The 17,908-nt window shown below is 48.7% G+C and overlaps 1 protein-coding gene across 8 annotated transcripts in view; it reads left to right on the top strand.

Moving 5' to 3' along the window:
* Window positions 1-17,908, top strand: part of DPF3 (double PHD fingers 3) — a 292,122-nt gene that overhangs the window by 139,480 nt on the left and 134,734 nt on the right. For all 8 annotated transcript variants that reach the window (XR_001887453.1, XR_001887454.1, XM_017882782.1 and 5 more), the window contains one exon: window positions 2,094-2,201. Coding sequence is in view for 6 of the 8 variants with exons in the window: in XM_017882782.1 (XP_017738271.1) it covers window positions 2,094-2,201 (108 nt within the window). In the remaining 2 variants the exon portion in view is untranslated. The remainder of the gene's footprint in view (window positions 1-2,093; window positions 2,202-17,908) is intronic.

Below are 17,908 nucleotides of genomic sequence, written 5' to 3'. Positions count from 1 at the left end.
GTTAGGATGTTTCCCAGGACTCATGTGCTCTTCCTTTGCACTGCAGAGCGTCTCCAATCCAGCAGAGAAAGAATGAAACAAAAACAGCTCCTTCTTCTGGAGATTCAAACTAGCTGCTAAAATGAATTCTCCCAGAAGAATGGGCCTAAAGCTCCAAGTAGAGTGGCCTGGGGCTTCTCTGGTACTGCTGACCTTGGCCAAGCACAGTGACTGCTGTCTCAGGGAGGGTGTAGGACCTGGTCAAGTGTGGACACTTTTACACTCTTGCCATGTAGACCTTTGGGGGCTGCTGGTGGGGCCAGCTTGCTCTTACTTACCTGTGTTTGATTAGGCTGGAAGCACCATGAAGCAGCCTCTGGGCTACAAAGGGAAACCTAAGGCCCAGAGACGGCCGTGGGAGGAGAGGGGGTGCAGGGAGCTCTGACTTCAGGCCTGAGCCTTCACTTCTGGAGTCCCTCTTGGATGGTTTGGATCTGGGTGGATGAGTGCCCTGGAGCCAGGAACAGCAGGGCCAATGGTCATTCGATTTTGACATTTCTGAGTCCAGGTCAGTTCGGGATTCTAAGAACCAAGGGGTGGTGAGGTCAGAATCTCCAACTTGCTCACAGTCTTGCAACCTGTGGAGCAGCTGTGTGATTAAACATAAAGAGACCTGAATATTTTCATTCCTTTAATGCTGGGATAATTGACTCTGTCTTAGACCCATCCCGATAAATGGGTAGAGTTGACTGGTAAAAATGAAAATGAATGAATGAGTATATAGCAATGAAAGTTACATAGATTTTCTCTGCAAGGGTGAAGAATGAAGCCAGTTTCCCTTCTTAACTTTTAAGGGCCCTGAAATGGAAGACAGCAGATGGGAATCAGGTGCTGATGTTTCCTGAGCCCATGGTCCTAGGTGTGTGCAGTGACACTTTTGTGGTAGGCCGCCTGCATCCAACAGCTGTCGTGTGCCACATTTACCTGCAGAAGACACAGTTGTGACTTTAAAGGGAAGCTGCAACATATTCGTTCATGAATTCAATGAGTATTTAGTTTGGTTCCGCTCTGTGTCGGGCACAGTTCTGATTCTGGGATTTCTGACAAGAACAAGACAGAAAAGTCCTTGTCCTCATTAGGCTTTTCTTCCTATTAGGGGTTGGTTGGCTTGCTGGTTTATTATGGGGGTTATCAGACACTCTCTTCAAGACTGCAAATCACCTAGCCAGTCTGAAAATTACCTAGCCAGTCTCAACCACCTGCCTTTTCACCCCTCAGCCTCCTCCCCACCCCATTTCCCTGGGAATAGTCTGTGGCCTAGCATAGAGAAGCCCCTGTTCCTTCAAGGCCTGTAGCTGCCACCGGAGCCACAGAGTTGTTGTCTGGTGAGCAGGAAGGCTCCTCATGGTGCTTGGCATGCAGCATGGTGTCAAAGGCCACACACACGCTGTGGCATGTAAGCCCAGCCCCTGGCCTCCTGCCTATTTTTTTTGTAAGGCCCAGGCACATAGGCTGGGATATAGAGGTAGGTGGGCTCTGCAGGTCATGTGGCCCGGTCACCAGAGTGAGCTTATGTTCTCATGGGGGCTACACAAGTCTCTGCGCTGGCAGCAGCTGGAGGTGGGAGATGCCTCTGAGTAGATCTAGTGTTTTTGGTTCTGTCTCTTTGCGATGCTTCTCAATCCAGGCTGCCCATACAGTAGGCCAACTGACTACTGCTCCATTTTGAAGGGAACCTGCTTAAACTGGATCTGGATGGAGGGGCGGTGGATAGAGATCCACTGCTTTGGAGACACTGCAAAGGTCCCTCTTGTCTGAAGGTCCAGTTGGTGATCTCTCCAGGCAGAAGAGCAGAATTGGTTTTGGTGAAGGCAGTGGCTCTTGTTGGCATGTGCTTGCTGACCAGCATGGTGGAGCTGACAGAACCAGGGTCCTGGGGTCACATGACCTAGATTCAGTCTTGCCACTGCTAGCAATCAGCTTTGTGATGTTGACAAGTCACTTCTCTCTGGGCTTCAGCTTCCTCTCCTTGTGAATGACAGGGTTAGTTAGGGTAGTTTCCAAGGCCCCTTCCAGCCTGGAGCCTTTAATCTTTACATTGTCTCTGTCCACAGGCCTTGCCCCGGGCCAGCTGTATACATACCCTGCCCGCTGCTGGCGCAAGAAGAGACGATTGCACCCACCTGAAGATCCAAAGCTGCGGCTGCTGGAGATAAAACCTGGTCAGTGCGCTCTGGAGCTTGGTTGGGTCCGTGATGGGAAAGGTGGGAGGACTGGGCTGGGCCCAGGACAAGGTTAGTCTACTCCTTTGTCCATAGAGCTAAGTTTTCCGGGAGAGGGAACATGCCCACATTGTGCTCAAGGGTGCACCTCTGTGCCTGCTGAGTAGAAACATGACCACGCATCCACCTGAGATTTTCTGCCCTCTGGGTGTCTCGTGCCTTCCCTTTGCCACCCCAGGGGAGGAAAGAAAGCAAGCAGGAGCAGCATGGGACCAGTTCCAGGGTGACTTTCCCAACAGAACTGAAGGATGTGCAGCTCTTTTGGGTCATGTGATACCTTTCTTATGGCCTCAAGTAAAGAAATCTTGGCTCAGTTTGTATGTTTCTGAGGAGAAGAGAGTACACTGTGGACCCTCTACCCCTTACCCTGTATGAGCTTTGGAGCATCTTACACAAAAAGGAGTCAATTCACTAAAAATTGCACTTACCTTGGATGCGGATGGAAGAGTTTGAGTTTAAAATTTACCCGAGTGATGCAGATTGTTCTGTGGCTACACAGAAGGAATTGGTGGGGTTATGTTTATACTGATCTAATGTATATACATTATTGAGACGGAGTCTAGCTTTGTTGCCCAGGCTGGAGTGCAGTTGTGCGATCTTTGCTCACTGCAACCTCCGCCTCCTGAGTTCAAGTGATTCTTCTGCCTCAGCCTCCCAAGTAGCTGGGATTACAAGTGTGCACCACCACTCCCAGCTAATTTTTGTGTTTTTAGTAGAGACAGTGTTTCACCATGTTGGCCAGGCCGGTCTTGAACTCTTGGCCTCAAGCAATCCACCTACCTCAGCCTCCCAAATTGTTGGGATTATAGGCATGAGCCACCATGCCTGGCCTATGCTAATCTGATATTACACTTCTGACTATGTGGCTGTCTTCAGACCTGTGTCTGTGTTGCAGCAAGTCAGGTGATTACCCTAGGCCCTTAGCTTTAAAGGCATCTTTGTTTTTGAGGGTGCCAGGCTGGGATGTGACTCAGGGTGGTAGGGACAGTGCTGTTCAGTGGCACAAATAGAGTTGACGTACTTCCTCCCACTCTCACTAAAGCATTGCAGACTGTCAAGGCTGGCTGCCTGGCAATGGTACCTCACTCCTTCCTTTCAACACTGGTCCCTTAAGCTGACTTTGCTCTGCAAAATTCTACCTACAGTTCCAGGGTTACGACTGCTTTGATTGTTTGCTTCAATTCACATTTCACTTGAGTAGAAGTTTTATTTGTTAGGGGTGAGTGGGCTCCAGATTCTTCAATGTGCTCTCTCCCAGGTCTCCAGGGTCCTTATACCAATTTATAGACCCTTGCAAATACTCCAGGGTAATGACCGAGGTTGTCCCAATCCCCGTCTTGTTGCAGGTTGTAGGAGATCATCAGGGTCTCCTAGACCAGCACGATGCAATAGAAATATAATGCAAGCCACATGTGTCGTTTTACTTTGTCTACTGGTTACATTAAAAAAAGGAAAAAGAAACGGGGAAACGAATTTCAATCATATATTCCATTTAACCCAACATATCAAAAAACATCATTTCAGCATGTCATCAATATAAAAATTATGAGATCGTTTATGATCTTTTTTGGTACTCTTTTTGAATTCCGTTGTGTATTTTACACATCCCCACATCTCTTTTTGGACTAGCCACAGTTCAAGCACTCAGTAGCCACATGTGGCTAGTGGTGACCGTATTGATCAGTGTGGTTCTAGACCTACATTCAAAGTGAGGTCCTGACCAGCAGCGGCAGCATCACCTGGGGCTAGTCAGACGTGCAGAAGCATGGTCCTCGCTCCGGACCTGCTGCATCAGAACCTGCATTTTATCACGATCTCCTGGAGTGCATCCCCAGAATGCACGATGGAGTGTGAGAAATGCTGGTCTCGAAGACTTACAGGTAGCTAGACTACAAGTCACCCTGGCATGACCATAAGCACTAAAAAAGTCTTATGTCATTTTTAAATTAAAAACTTTTAAAATTTATTTGACTTTGAATAGGTAATACAGTTACATGTACAGTTTTATTTTATTTTATGTTTTATTTTGTTTAGAGGATAGGGTCACACTCTGTTGCCCAGTCTGGTGTGCAGTGGTTGCAAAGAGCTCACTATAGCCTCCAGCTCCTGAGCTCAAGCGCTCCTTCCACTTTGGCCTCCTCAGTATGTGGGGACTACAAGTGCATGCCACCATGTCTGGCTAATTTTGTCTTTTCTGTAGAGACAGGGTCTCACTCTGCTACCCAGGCTAGTCTTAAACTCCTGGCTTCAGATAAGCCTCCTGCCTCGGTCTCCCAGAATGCTAAGATTACAGGCAGGAGCTACTGTGCCTGGCAGTTACATATTTTGACATTCAAAAGATAAAAGGATATACTGTATCATGAAAAATAAGACCCAGTCTCTCCGAAGGTAATCAATAGTAGCAGTTTTTTTTTTTTTTTAGATTCCTTCAAGAGATAATTCATACATGCACCAGGAATTAAATCTATCTAGCTTTCCCTCCTCTTTTTACACAGCACAACCACTTTGGATTTTGCACTTTTCAATTAAAAATGTGTCTTAGATATTGTCCACAGCAAAATGTAAAGAGTTTCTTCATTTCTTTTTTGTAATTACATAATATTCCATTGTATGAATGTACCACAATTTGTTTAACCAGGCTGTTCTCAATTTTTGTTTCTAAATTTTCCAATTTAACCAGTGATGCAATGGATATTTTGCGTGTATATGAGGATGTCTCATACGTAAGTTGTCAATTTAAAGGGTTTTATTATAAGTGCTTGACACGTTTTAAATTATTAGTCTTTATTCTTAACATTTCTGTAAAAAGTCTTGGTTAAGAACAATTTTTATCAGACTAATTAGGTCTCCTTTTATAGAAGCAAAGACATTTAGCACTATACAATACCTTAGATATCACTAACTCCGATTCTTTATTTTATTGGAGTCTAGACAGTTTAATAAACTTGTTCAAAGTCACACAGCAATTTGTGTGGGTCCAGCAAAAAATTTAGGTTGCCTGATTTCACTGTTCAATGCTTTTTCTGCTTCCTCATACTATTGATAGGTATACTAACTTAAAGAAACTTTAGCAAGGCTTCTTCTCTTAAAAACTTTATTTTATGATTATAAAACTAATATATAAATTATTAAAATAACCAAGAGATAGTTGAAATTCCTTTAGTCATAAACAGTAGAAGTTCAAGTCAAACTATCTTAAGCAGAAAAAGGGAAGTTGGCTCATGTACCAGTAAATCCCAGGGTTTGTCTGGCTTCAGGCATAGCTGCATCCAGATGCTCAAACATAGTGAGAGTAGTGAGGGCTACATGTCTCTCTCTTTCTTTCTTTCTTTTCTTTCTTTCTTTCTCTCTCTCTCTCTCTCTCTCTTTCCTTCCTTCCTTCCTTCCTTCCTTCCTTCCTTCCTTCCTTCCTTCTTTCTTTCCTTCTTTCCTTCTTTCTCTCTTCCTTCCTTCCTTCCTCCCTCCTTCCCTTCCCTTCCCTTCCTTGCTTCTTTCTTGCTTTCTTTCTTTTTCTTTCTTGCTTTCTTTCAACAGGATCTCACTCTGTCACCCCAGCTGCAGTGGCACAATCACAGCTCACTGCAGCCTCAACTTCCCCAGATGGCAGCAGGCAAAAAGAGAGCTTGTGCAGAGAAACTCTTGTTTTTAAAACCATCAGATCTCGTGAGACCCATTCACTAGAATGAGAACAGCATGGGAAAGACCCACCTCCATGATTCAGTTGTCTCCCACTGGGTTCTTCCTACAATGTGGGAGTTAGGGGAGCTACGAGATGAGATATGCATGGGGACACAGAGCCAAGCCATATCATTCCACCCTGGACCCTCCCAAATCTCATATCTTCACATTTCAAAACCAATCATGCCTTCCTAACAGTCTCCCAAAGTGTCAACTCATTTCAGCATTAACTCAGAAGTCCACAGTCCAAAGTCTCATCCGAGACAAGGCAAGTCCTTCCGTCTATGAACCTGTAAAATCAGAAGCAAGTTAGTTACTTTTTAGATACAATGGGGGTACAGGCACTGGATAAATACAGCCATTCCAAGTGGGAGAAATTGGCCAAAACAAAGGGGCTACAGGTCCCATGAATGTTCGAAATCCAGCACGACAGTCAAATCTTAAAACTCCAAAATGATCTCCCTTTACTCCATATCTCACATCCAGGTCATGCTGGTGCAAGAGTTGAGTTTCCATGATCTTGGGCAACTCTGCCACTGTGGCTTTGCAGGGTATAGCCTTTCTCCTGGCTGCTTTCATGGGCTGGCGTTGAGTGTCTGTGGCTTTTCCAGGTGCAAGGTGCAAGCTGTCAGTGGATCTACCATTCTGGGATCTGGAGGATGGTGGCCCTCTTCTCACAGCTCCACTTGGTGATGCCCCAGTAGGGACTCTGTGTGGGGGCTCCCACCCGACATTTCCCTTTCACACTGCCCTAGAAGAGGTTCTCCATGAGGACCCCACCCCTACAGAAAACTTCTGCTTGGGCATCCAGGCATTTCCATACATCTTCTGAAATCTAGGCAGAGGTTTCTAAACTTCAGTTCTTGACTTCTGTGTACTCACAGGCTCAACAACACATGGAAGCTGTCAAGGCTTGAGGCTTGCATCCTCTGAAGCCACAGCCTGAGCTCTACGTTGGGCCCTTTCAGCCACAGCCAGAGCAGCGGGGACACAGGGCACCAAGTCCCTAGGCTGCACATAGCAGGACCACAAAACCATTTCTTCCTCCTAAAGCTCCGGGCCTGTGGTGGGAGAGGCTGCTGTGAAGACCTCTGACATGCCCTGGAAACATTTTCCCCATTGTCTTGGGGATTAATATTGGGCTTCTTGTTACTTATGCAAATTTCTGTAGCCAGCTTGAATTTCTCCTCAGAAAATGGATTTTTTTTTTTGAATTGTTAGGTTGCAAATTTTCCATACTTTTATACTCTGCTTCCCTTATAAAACTGAATACCTTTAATAGCACCCAAGTCACCTCTTGAATGCTTTGCTGCTTAGAAATTTTTTCCACCAGATACCCTAATCATCTCTCTCAAATTCAACATTCACAAATCTCTAGGGCAGGGGCAAAATGTCCCCAGTCTCTTTGGTAAAACATAACAAGAGTCACCCTTGCTCTAATTCCCAACAAGTTTCCCATCTCCATCTGAGACCACCTTAACCTGGACTTTATTGTCCTTATGACGATCAGCATTTGGGGCAAAGCCATTCAACAAGTCTCTAGGAAGTTCCAAACTTTGCCACATTTTCCTGTCTTCTTCTGAGTCCTCCAAACTTTTCCAACCTCTGCCTGTTACCCAGTTGCAAAGTTACTTCCATATTTTCGGGTATCTTTTCAGCAATGCCCCACTCTACTGGTACCACTTTACTGCATTAGTCTGTTTTCACACTGCTGATAAACACATACATGACACTGGGCAATTTACAAAGGAAAGGGGTTTATTGGACTTACAGTTCTTTGTGGCTGGGAAGGCCTCACAATCATGGTGGAAGGCAAAGAGGAGCAATCCACATCTTACATGGATGGCAGCAGGCAAAGAGAGAGCTTGCACAGAGAAATTCTTGTTTTTAAAACCAGCAGATCTCGTGAGACCCTTTCACTATCATGAGAGCAGCACGGGAAAGACCCGCCCCCATGATTCGATCATCTCCCACTGGGTGCCTCCCACAACACGTGGTAATTATGGAAGCTGCAAGATGAGATTTGGGTGGGGACACAGAACCAAACCATATCACCCAGCTAATTTTTTTTTTTTTTTACAGAGATGGGTGTCTCACTATGTTGCCCAGCCTGGTTGCAAACTCCTGGCCTCAAGCGATCCTCCTGCCTTGGGCCTCCCAAAGTGCTAGGATTACAGGGATACAGGGATCAGCCACCACACCCAGCCAGTCTCTGTGTACCTCTAACACTCTCTTCTCCTCATAGGGCAAGTGAGGGGGCTGCCAGCAGCTCCAGTCTCAGCACATACCACACCCAACAGAAAGGCAGTTCCCCTCAACAGCGGTGGCAGAGGAGGCCTAGGAAGGACAGATTAGCTGGCTGGAGTTATTTCCCCCCAACAACCAATCGCTGCCACCCATCATCATCATCATAACCAGAGTCTGAAGAGCACGCTGTAGTTCATGCAGCATTTTCTTTCATGTCAGCTCCTTGGTCCCTACCATAGCCCTGGGAGGTAGAGAGGGAAGGAAGAGGTAAGAGGGTAGTGAGCCCATTTTAGAGGTGAGGGAAATCAGACTGTGGACAGAGCCAAGGAGAATTTTCTGTGCTGCTCATGTATCTGAGAAGCCCATGTTGGTGGGACTGAGGCAGGCAGCTATTTCTCAAGTGTTTGTGCCTTCTGCCTAAAGACATTTACTTTGGGCACACTGGCCTGGCAGTGTTTATGCCCGGCCTGTGGACGAACGTGGAGCAGCTGAGTTCACAGCTGGCTTTGGCCATGCCCCGTTATCGGGCCTGCCGTGACATGCAAGGGGAAGGGAAAGGAAGAACCTAGGACTAGCGGTTTGCTGTAACCAAGTCCCCACCTGCACATGGTGTCTTGTATCTGTGATCATTTGAGAGGCTTCTTCAGCCTCTGCCCAAGCATGAGGCAGAAGTGGCTAGACCAGATTTCCAGTGGTGAAAGTTCACCCCAGGGATGGGCAGGGTCCTGGGGAAGGACCCCATCTGCAGAGACGGGTGCCAGCCTTTGTGATGATCGGCCCTCAGGGGAAAAGTTGGGTTCCCCCAAGGCAGGCTTATTCCTCCACACCAGTCCCCAGATGCTGAGAAGCAATGAACAGCCGGGGCTGGAATGAGTCACATGGCAGAGCACCTTCTCAGAGGAACTTGTTCCCCTCTTTGGGTAAACAGACCTACTACTAGGCCTACTAAAAACACAAAAACAACCCCCACAAACCCTAGGCCAGATGCTTGTCATTTCCAAATCCTATTCTGAGTCTGAACAGCCGGGGCTGCGCCTGGCTCCCAGAATGTACCACCATGCCAGCCTGCAGCTGTGGGTGGTGAATGAAGAGGACGTTGGAGTGCCCTGGAGTCAGTGGTTACGAGCCTCAGCCTGGTACCTCCAAGCAGCCAGGGCCCATCTAGAGAATGAGAAACAGCACAGTCAAAGAAATGTACCCACTGTCTTCCCAGAGGTGACGCAAGTTTGCATTTCAATTTTTTGCACAGGCCAAAATTTCAGAAGAGTGACTTCATCCAGGGCCTCGGCTAGTCCATATGGTTTGTTTGTGTAAAAGTGGAGGGTGGTGCCCCCTGGGGGGTGGATGTTTACAAAATGTATGATGCCCTTTCTGGTGGGTGAGTAGAGCACGAGCTAGATCTCAGCCCCTCTTCTGTGCACCTGGTGGGGGTCCCTTTGAGGGTACAACCTGCCCAACTTCCAGAGGCTCTGCTCTCATCATTCATAAAATGCAGTTTCCACTTGAGAGGACTCCTCCCTTTTTGGGGGTATGGCCTCCCTCAGGAGGGCTAACAGGGCTAACTTGGGCAGTATTGTAAAATCACTATCTCTTATTTTTATTCCGCTTGATTTGGGCTCAAGGAGAGCTCAGTTTTTTGGCTGATGCTTTGTGTGTGACTCAGGATAGAGTCACTGGCCAGAGTCTCTGGAGAATTTGCTGCAAATTCCTAGGAGGCGAGGACCATTAGCTGGGTGGACTGAGGCTGACCTTCCCAAGGAGAGGGGAGCAGGTGAAGGAAACAGAGGTGGAGATGGAGGGAGAGGCTCTCTTTTACACATTGCAATGGAATTGGTATGACCTTTTGAAGTGCAATGAATAGCACCTACCGGTATTTAAAACACACATGCTCTTTGACCCAGACATTCTATTGCTAGGAACTTATTCTATAAATAAATATATGCATATAATATATATTGGATATATATTTTTTATTGTGGCATGGTTTGTAATAACAACAAAGAATGGAAACTTCCAGAAGATTCATTGATGGGGGCTAGTTAAATATACAGTACTTGTATATTCTATGAATGGAGTATTATTTTGTCCTTTAAACTAATGAGTAGAAAAAAAATGGAAAGATGTTAAAGATATATTGCTAAGTGGCATAAAAACAAAATACACAACAAAAAGCAAATTGTATAACATTGTATATAATCCTCTGGGCAAAACTTGCTGAAGAGTGATAATTTGCCCATTCTGAGCTGTATCTCTTTAAATTTATGGAAACTGGAAGGCTGAGGTTATGTTGTAAGAAACCAAACCCCAGACCAACCCACCCACCCACCGTTGGTGCCCCTCCACCACCCAGCCCCTAAGGATGCCTGTCCTTTCCTCTTCTTCCCTCCCAGCCTCCTGTGTGAGCTCCCCTGAGCTCCTTTTGACAGAAGATGCTCCAGGAATCTAGTTATGCCTAGGACTCTTGAAGCCCGCCCGGGTTCCACTCAGTGTACCCTGACATGTCCTCATCTCCTCGGGGAAGAGGGAGAACAGTCTGCCTGCTCTTTGAGAGACGGAGGGGCCACTGGCCTGGAGCAGAATTGTCTCAAGGCATGAGTTTCCGTCCACATCAGACTCCTATGGACAGTGAGGAGATGTCACAAAAAATTTATGCCAACACTCAGTTTGTCCCTCCTATATTCCTTTCTGTCCCTGCCTGAGTCCAGCAGTGATGGGCAGGTTTCAGCAACAAAGTCCAGGGGTAACGAGGGTCAGAGTTGTGGCTGACCTCAGGTCTGCGGAACTCTGTCAGGAAACCAGGTCAGGGCAAAGAGAGGGGGGTGCACGTTCAAGAATCTTGAGGGCTGTTGGAGAAGATCTGAGGACAGGGCCACAGAACCGTCCTTTTCTGATCCAGTCCCCGAAGCACTTTGCTTATGTGGGATGAGTGGACATTCCAGGCTGGAAAGTGGGGAGTTGGGCCTGGGTGACATGCCAAGACCCCATCTCTACAAAAAATAGAAAAATTAGCCAAGTGTGGTGGGCACTGGTAGAGTGGCACTACTAGGGAGACTGAGGTAGGAGGATCAGTGAAGTCCACGAGGTTGAGGTTGCAGTGGGCTGTGATTGCACCACTGCTCTCCAGCCTGGGTGACAGAGGGAGACCCTGTCTCAAAAAAAGTGGGGAGCTGGGTCTTGGCTGACATCGAGTCATTTGTTCCTGGGTGAAGTTATTCCCTCCTGGAGTGACTCCCCAGTCCTGCTGTCCTCACCCCTCCAGTGTGGTAAATGCACCATCCCTCTTCTGTTTCTTTTGTTGTTGTGTTTTTTTTTTGTTTTTGTTTTGTTTTTTTGCTTTTTTTTTTTGAGACGAGTCTCACTCTGTCGCCCAGGCGGGAGTGCAGTGGCATGATCTCGGCTCATTGCAAGCTCTGCCTCCCGGGTTCACGCCATTCTCCTGCCTCAGCCTCCCGAGAAGCTGGGACTACAGGTGCCCGCCACCATGCCTAGCTAATTTTTTGTATTTTTAGTAGAGATGAAGTTTCACCGTGGTCTCGATATCCTGACCTCATAATCCGCCGGCCTCTGCCTCCCAAAGTGCTGGGATTACAGGCGTGAGCCACTGCGCCCAGCCCTGTTTCTTTACTATTTGCTGAAAATAAAAATCTGTCTGCATGGGGTAGGAAGGGCCTGAGACCTGGGAAGAGCTCTTTGGAATTTGAAAGTGTTCTCGATGTCCCTGGACCTATGTGTTTCTCATGGCAAACGTCGCCCCTCCAGTCAGTCTTAAATAAACATCTTGCAGCCTCCTACTTGCCTGGGCGTCTGAAGGACAACACACACAACATTATTTCTCCCCACTGACTGACAATTGAGTTCAGTGTTCTCTGCAGCTTGCACTTGGCCACAGAGGCGAACGCAAGGTGTTTCATGATGTAGACATCACAATTCTACGACACGAAGACTTGGGCAGGGGCCTGGTGCCACCAAGGGGCCTCCTCCGGACCATCTCCCCAAGAAAAGGGCTCTGTCCTTTGTGAAGGGGGAGTGGAGCTGGCAGAAGAGAAAGGTGGAGAGTAAATATCCACCAGAAGGCCTGGGAGCACAGCAGATGTTGGGCAAAAGCCAGCTGATTAAAAAAGAGGCCTTTAACTTCACTTTCTTTCTTTTTCTTTTTTTTTTGAATGAAGAAAAGACAAAGGCTGGGAACAAACTTTTACTTGTGTCCCCTTGGAGTAAATGCCCAGATAGTCTGCTTACATCAATTTAGCATCTTTCAACCCCAGACCTTCAGTCCCCATGGTCTGGGACAGATATTATCTTCATTTTAGAGGTTGGGAAACTGCGGCACAGAATTAGGAAGCTAATTTCCCAGGGGATCCTGGTGATGCCAAGGACAGAGCCCTACGGGGAGCCTCCTGGAGCTGGTGCCATGTTGCTTCAAGGCCCGACACACTCGCTTATCCTGGACCCGCAGATGAAAAGGGCTTTAGAGTTGACGCTCCTCCCCCACCTGGAATGCACCTGAGGCCTTGTCGATCCCTTCTGCTCCAGGACACTCGGGGAGCAGCGTGGCTCTTTGCCACCCTTGCCGAATTCCAAGGGTGATGGGAGGGAGGGCAGCCAGGGATAGGGTTCTTTCTCTTGTGTTTTTGCTGTTTTTGGCAGTCCTTCAATGACTGGGGATGAATGACCAGGATGATCGCCCCATCACATGTTGTTGGGGGAAACTCAAACAAAAGGGCAGGCTCCCTGAAGACAGCAGTGGCTTTAGGTGACCCAAAGCAGAGAGGGACATAGACTGGCCAACAAGCAAGTCATAGGGACCTGCAGAGGAGTATCCCCCAAAGGGGTTATCCAGATGGAGGGACTCGAGTCTCGCCTGCTTGAGCAGGGGTGGTGAGGCCTGCTTCACCCGCCCAGGGTGCTGTCCCTGCTGCGCCGAACTGCCAGAACTCTACAGATGGGAGCAGGCTGCGGCCAACTTCCCCAGCTTTTGAAAATCCTGCATCTTAATTAGTTCCCTACTGCTTTTGTACATGGCCCACATTTTAATAGTCTCCAGGCTTCTCCACCATTTGCTCTCTGATGTTCGGTGCGATTTCTTTTCTCCTCAAGACAGTGCCCCTGGCTCCTCCGACACCCTCCCAGTCCGGGAACAACTTAAGGAACGCCGAGGTGCCAAGCATGTAACCTGAGATTGATGAGCCTGTCAGCGGCTCCTTCTGCCCCTAGCCTTCCCCCTCTGCCGTGTGCTCTTCAGATGGATGAGCCAGGCGGGGGTGGGCAAGAGGGGGGAGATGGAGGAAGGGACCCGCGGAGCCTCGAGCCAGGTGTGAGCCAATGGACAACGCGACCTTCTCCCGGCCTGCAGAGGAGTCTGGCTGTGTCCTTCCGAAGGGGAAGGACACCCCGGCTCCCACCCCCATCTGTCAGTGCTTATCTGGCTCTGGGCAGGGGGGGTTGCCTGAGCTTGGTACGGCTGGGAGAATGGATGCCTTCAAGTGCATCAGGGGGAAATGACCAGTCATTTATCTCTTTCCTGCAGTGTCAGAGCCTGCAGCCATCCATCTGGAGGCCTGCACCGGCAGCTTCGTCAGCTCTGGTTGGCCTCATGAGAAGGGGAGCTGGAGCGAGGAGGGCAGGGCATGCAGCCCCCACTCAGGCTGTGTCTATTATGTGCTGGAAGTGATCTGCTCCTTTTGCCTTCCTGTCAGTCTCAGGAAAGGAGCAGGGACTGGGGGATGAAGTCTGGATGTCCTTGGCTCTGCCCATGTTCCCCAGCTTTGCTGGTATTCTGCAGGGCTCTGGGAGCTTGGGCTGGCCAAGGAGGTGGGCCGGCAGCAGGCAGTGGGCAGGGCAGTGGCATGGCTACTGCCAAGTTTCCATGGTCATATTTTGCTGTGGGACCTGGCAGAGCTACGTGTAGAGCATGGATTGTGAGTCGGAGGGATCACCCAGTTATACCATCGTCTGCTCACCTGTACCTCTGCCCACTAGGAGGTGGACACCTCACCTGTACCTCTGCCCACTGGGAGGTGGGCACCTCACCTGTACCTCTGCCCACTGGGAGGTGGGCACCTTGATGACGAGGGCCCATCGTTTTTTCATCTGTATCCCTAGCACCCAGCATGAGGCTTGGCACATGGTCCACGGGCAGTAAAGATTTCTAAAGGGATGAGGGGAAGAGACGTGTCTGGTGTTTGATCTCTACCTTGGGGAACATGACCTAGCTCTCATCATCTCCACTGCACAGATGAGGGAGGCTCAGCCAGGGAGGAGAGGGCTGGGGCTGCTGACCTTGGCTTCCCTTGCGGTTCCCAGCCTGGCCGGGGGACCCAAGTGTTGCCATCTTGCCTCTTTGGTTCTGGGTTGTAGGGGTCTTCCCTGTCCAAATATCCTTGTTCTGCTGGAGGAGAGGCACCAAACAGGGATCACAAGGCCTAGGTTCAAGTCTAGATCCCTCCACCCACTGGCTTTGTGATGCTGGACAATTTCCTAACCACTCCTACCCCAGTCCTTCATCTGTGAGATGTGGGTCACAGTGGTTTTGCAGGGTTATTCTGAGAGGCATGTGGGATGGAGGGTGGAGGACTTGGCAAGTGTGAGGAGGCACTGTGATGCCACCTCCACACTGCACTGCTGGGTGGGTCTCTGCAACACAGTTCCCGTCCCCAGCACCGACAATGAATTTGCTGCAGATAGCTCGCTGCCTCGCTGGAAAAGTGTGTGCCATCTGGCCCAGAATGGCAACTCACTCTGCCTTAGAGTCTATTCATTTTATTTTATTTATTTATTTTTAGACGAGCCTTGCTGTGTTCCTCAGGCTATATGTGAACTCCTGGGTTCAAGTGATCCTCCTCCTGCCCCTGCCTCCTGAGTAGCTGGGAATTCAGGCATGTGCCACCATGCCCAGCTCTGTCTTAAAGCCTTTTAAAAGCTCCCTGTCTATAGATGACCTAGAACTTGGCTGTGGGACCTCACTCCTATGTCCCAGAACTCAGCCCTGAGGCACCCATGGCCCAGGGCACAGAGATGAACTCGGAAGGCCTCCTCTCTGCTTTTACTACACCTGTTAGACCACGGTATGCCAGGCCAGACCCATGTGGCTGGATCTTTTTCCCTGCTCTTGGGCTAGGCTGGTCCACTTTCTTCTTGAAGAACCATTTATCCATGGGCTCACCCTGGTGTGGCTTCATACCTTTGCCCCCTTTGCACTGACACCAGCCTCCCTCCTTGGCCTCCATCCTGGTTCACTGGTGGGGAAGCCCCCTGCTCAGGGGACTGCTCCCCAGTGCCTACTGCCCCCAGGACACATGTGAGAACCACAATGTAAGTACCATGAGGACAGAGCTCTGTCCATATTGTGCATAGCTCCCTCCTCAAGCACCAGACTCATTAAGAGGCTCCATACATTTTGCAGTAACTCCTCACTGGTCACCCCACATCTGCTCCGACACCCTTCACTTATTCTCAGAGTGATTCTGTTAACATGTAGGCATCATTATATCATGCTTTGCTCAATACCTCCAGTGCCTTGCCATTGCACTTGGGTGGACACCAACATTCTTGCAGGTGCCTACATGGCCTTCAGTGCCCCTGTAGCTCCCCAAGCTGGTCTCCTATCATCCCCCTGGCTCACCCTGCTCCAGGCAGATGGGCCGGCTTCCGAGCTTTTGCACTGAAGGCTCCTTTGCCTGGAACGTCTTTGCCTGGATGTCAGCGTAGCCCCCTCTCTCTCTTCCTTCAGGCTTGCACTTTCCTGGCCACATTTAAAAGTGTAACCCCCTCCCATCACCCTGACACTCCAACTTCTCCTCCTTGGCTCTGTTTTTCCTCCAAAGCACTGATTACCATCTGTCACGCTGAAGGTTTCACTTGTTTGCTTCATGCATTGTTTCTCTCCTGCTAGAATATAAATTGTATGAGGGCTGGGATTTTTGTCTCTTTTCTTCAGAGTCATTGCCCCAGCACCTAGAACAGAGTCGATACATAGTAGGTGCTTGATAATTACTTGTCAAATGAAGGGATAAAGTAGGTTATCTTCCACTGTGGCTCTGCCATGATTTTTTTCCCCCGAAGCTGCAGGAGCAATGGTCACCCTGGACTTGGAGCAGCACCAGCGTCTCTGCTTTCCAGCTGCGTCTCATTCTCAGCCTCTTCCATCCTCTTACCTGCCTCAGATTCCATCCGTTTCTATCCCCGCTGGGTTCATGCCCATGGAGGGGTTAGCTGTGCCTCACTCACCATGTCTGGTGGTCTTAGAGTGTCAGAAAGGTGAGGGGTTTTTGCTGAAAAGCACAAGGAGAGGGAAACTGTAGGAGGTGGAAAGAAGGGAGCTCACACTTCTTGAGCATTCTGCCTGTGCCGGGCACTTCATGTGTATTATCTTCTTTGGCCCCATAACACTAGCGGGAAGTGGGTTTTGTTCTCCCAGTTTTACAGATAGGAGATCACGGCCAAGTGTGTGCTTTAGGGTAATGGAGCTGAGAGTTCATCCCAGAGCAGCTTTTTGCACTTTCCGGTTGTCTGTATTCCTTTGAACTATGCATTTTTTTTTTTTTTTTTTTTGAAGCAGTGTCTCACTCTGTCACCTAGGCTGGAGTGCAGTGGCATGATCTTGGCTCACTGCAACCTCCCCCTTCCAGGTTCAAGTGATTCTTCCACCTCAGCCTCTCTAGTTGCTAGGACTACAGGTGCGTATGATCACGCATGGCTAATTTTTGTGTTTTTTGGTAGAGATGGGGTTTCACCACGTAGGCCAGCTGGTCTCAAAGTCCTGACCTCAAGTGATCTACCTGCCTTGCCTCCCAAAATATTGGGATTATAGGCATGAACCACTGCGCCCAGCCTGAATTTTTATTTATTATTATTTTTTATTCCCTCCAAGCTTTATTAAGGCATAATTGACAAATAAAAATTATATATATTTATGGCATACAATGTGATGTTTAAATATATGTATACATTGTGAAATGACTAAATGAAGCTAGTTAATGTATCTATCAGTCCACATTCTTGTCATTTTTTTGTGTGTGGGTGAGAACATTTAAGATCGACTCTCTCAGCAATTTTCATTGCTAATAACTGGAGTCGCCATGCTGCACAACAGATAGATCTCCAGGACATATTCATCCTGTCTAACTGACACTCTGTACCATCTGACCAGCCTCTCCTGATTCCCTGACCTTGCCTTTGGAAATGCTGCCCGCATTCTGTCCACTCCCACCACCCTCCCCGTTCTCACCCTCCTGGTAGCTGCATTTACCTGGTCTGCTGGCAGCTCAGTGGTCAGCTTCCTTGGGCAGTGCGGGTGTTTTTCTGTATCTCGGGGTGGGAGAATGCTTATCTGTGGTCCTGATATCTGGATGCTGGAACCCATCCTGGCATGTCTACTTAGGGGTGAGAGGGTAGGCACTGCAGAGGCCATATGGGGGAGGGATGAGTCCTCCTGTTGTATGGATATCCTGAGATTCTGAAGCAAGTGGTAACAGGGCCTGCAGGGTGCAGCCTGGGTGATGGGTCCTCAATGTGAACCTCATCTATTTTGAGCTTTATGAGTCACAAAACAGGGAGTCAAAGGCGGCCAAGAAAGTGGCACCCCTAGGGAATGAGCAGATGGATCCCTAGGCCTGCCACCATCTTAGGAAATCAGGTCTCTGACCCCCCTCCCCAGTCTCTTCCCCTGTGAGGTGAGAGATAACAATGCCTCCCTCCCTTCTCCCTCCTCACGAGTCTGACAG

This window comes from Rhinopithecus bieti, unplaced genomic scaffold (assembly GCF_001698545.2).
Source record: "Rhinopithecus bieti isolate Rb0 unplaced genomic scaffold, ASM169854v2 scaffold_13259, whole genome shotgun sequence".
Taxonomy (NCBI): domain Eukaryota; kingdom Metazoa; phylum Chordata; class Mammalia; order Primates; family Cercopithecidae; genus Rhinopithecus; species Rhinopithecus bieti.
Note: the sequence above shows the minus strand (reverse complement) of the source record. Positions and strands in the feature narration are given on the sequence as shown.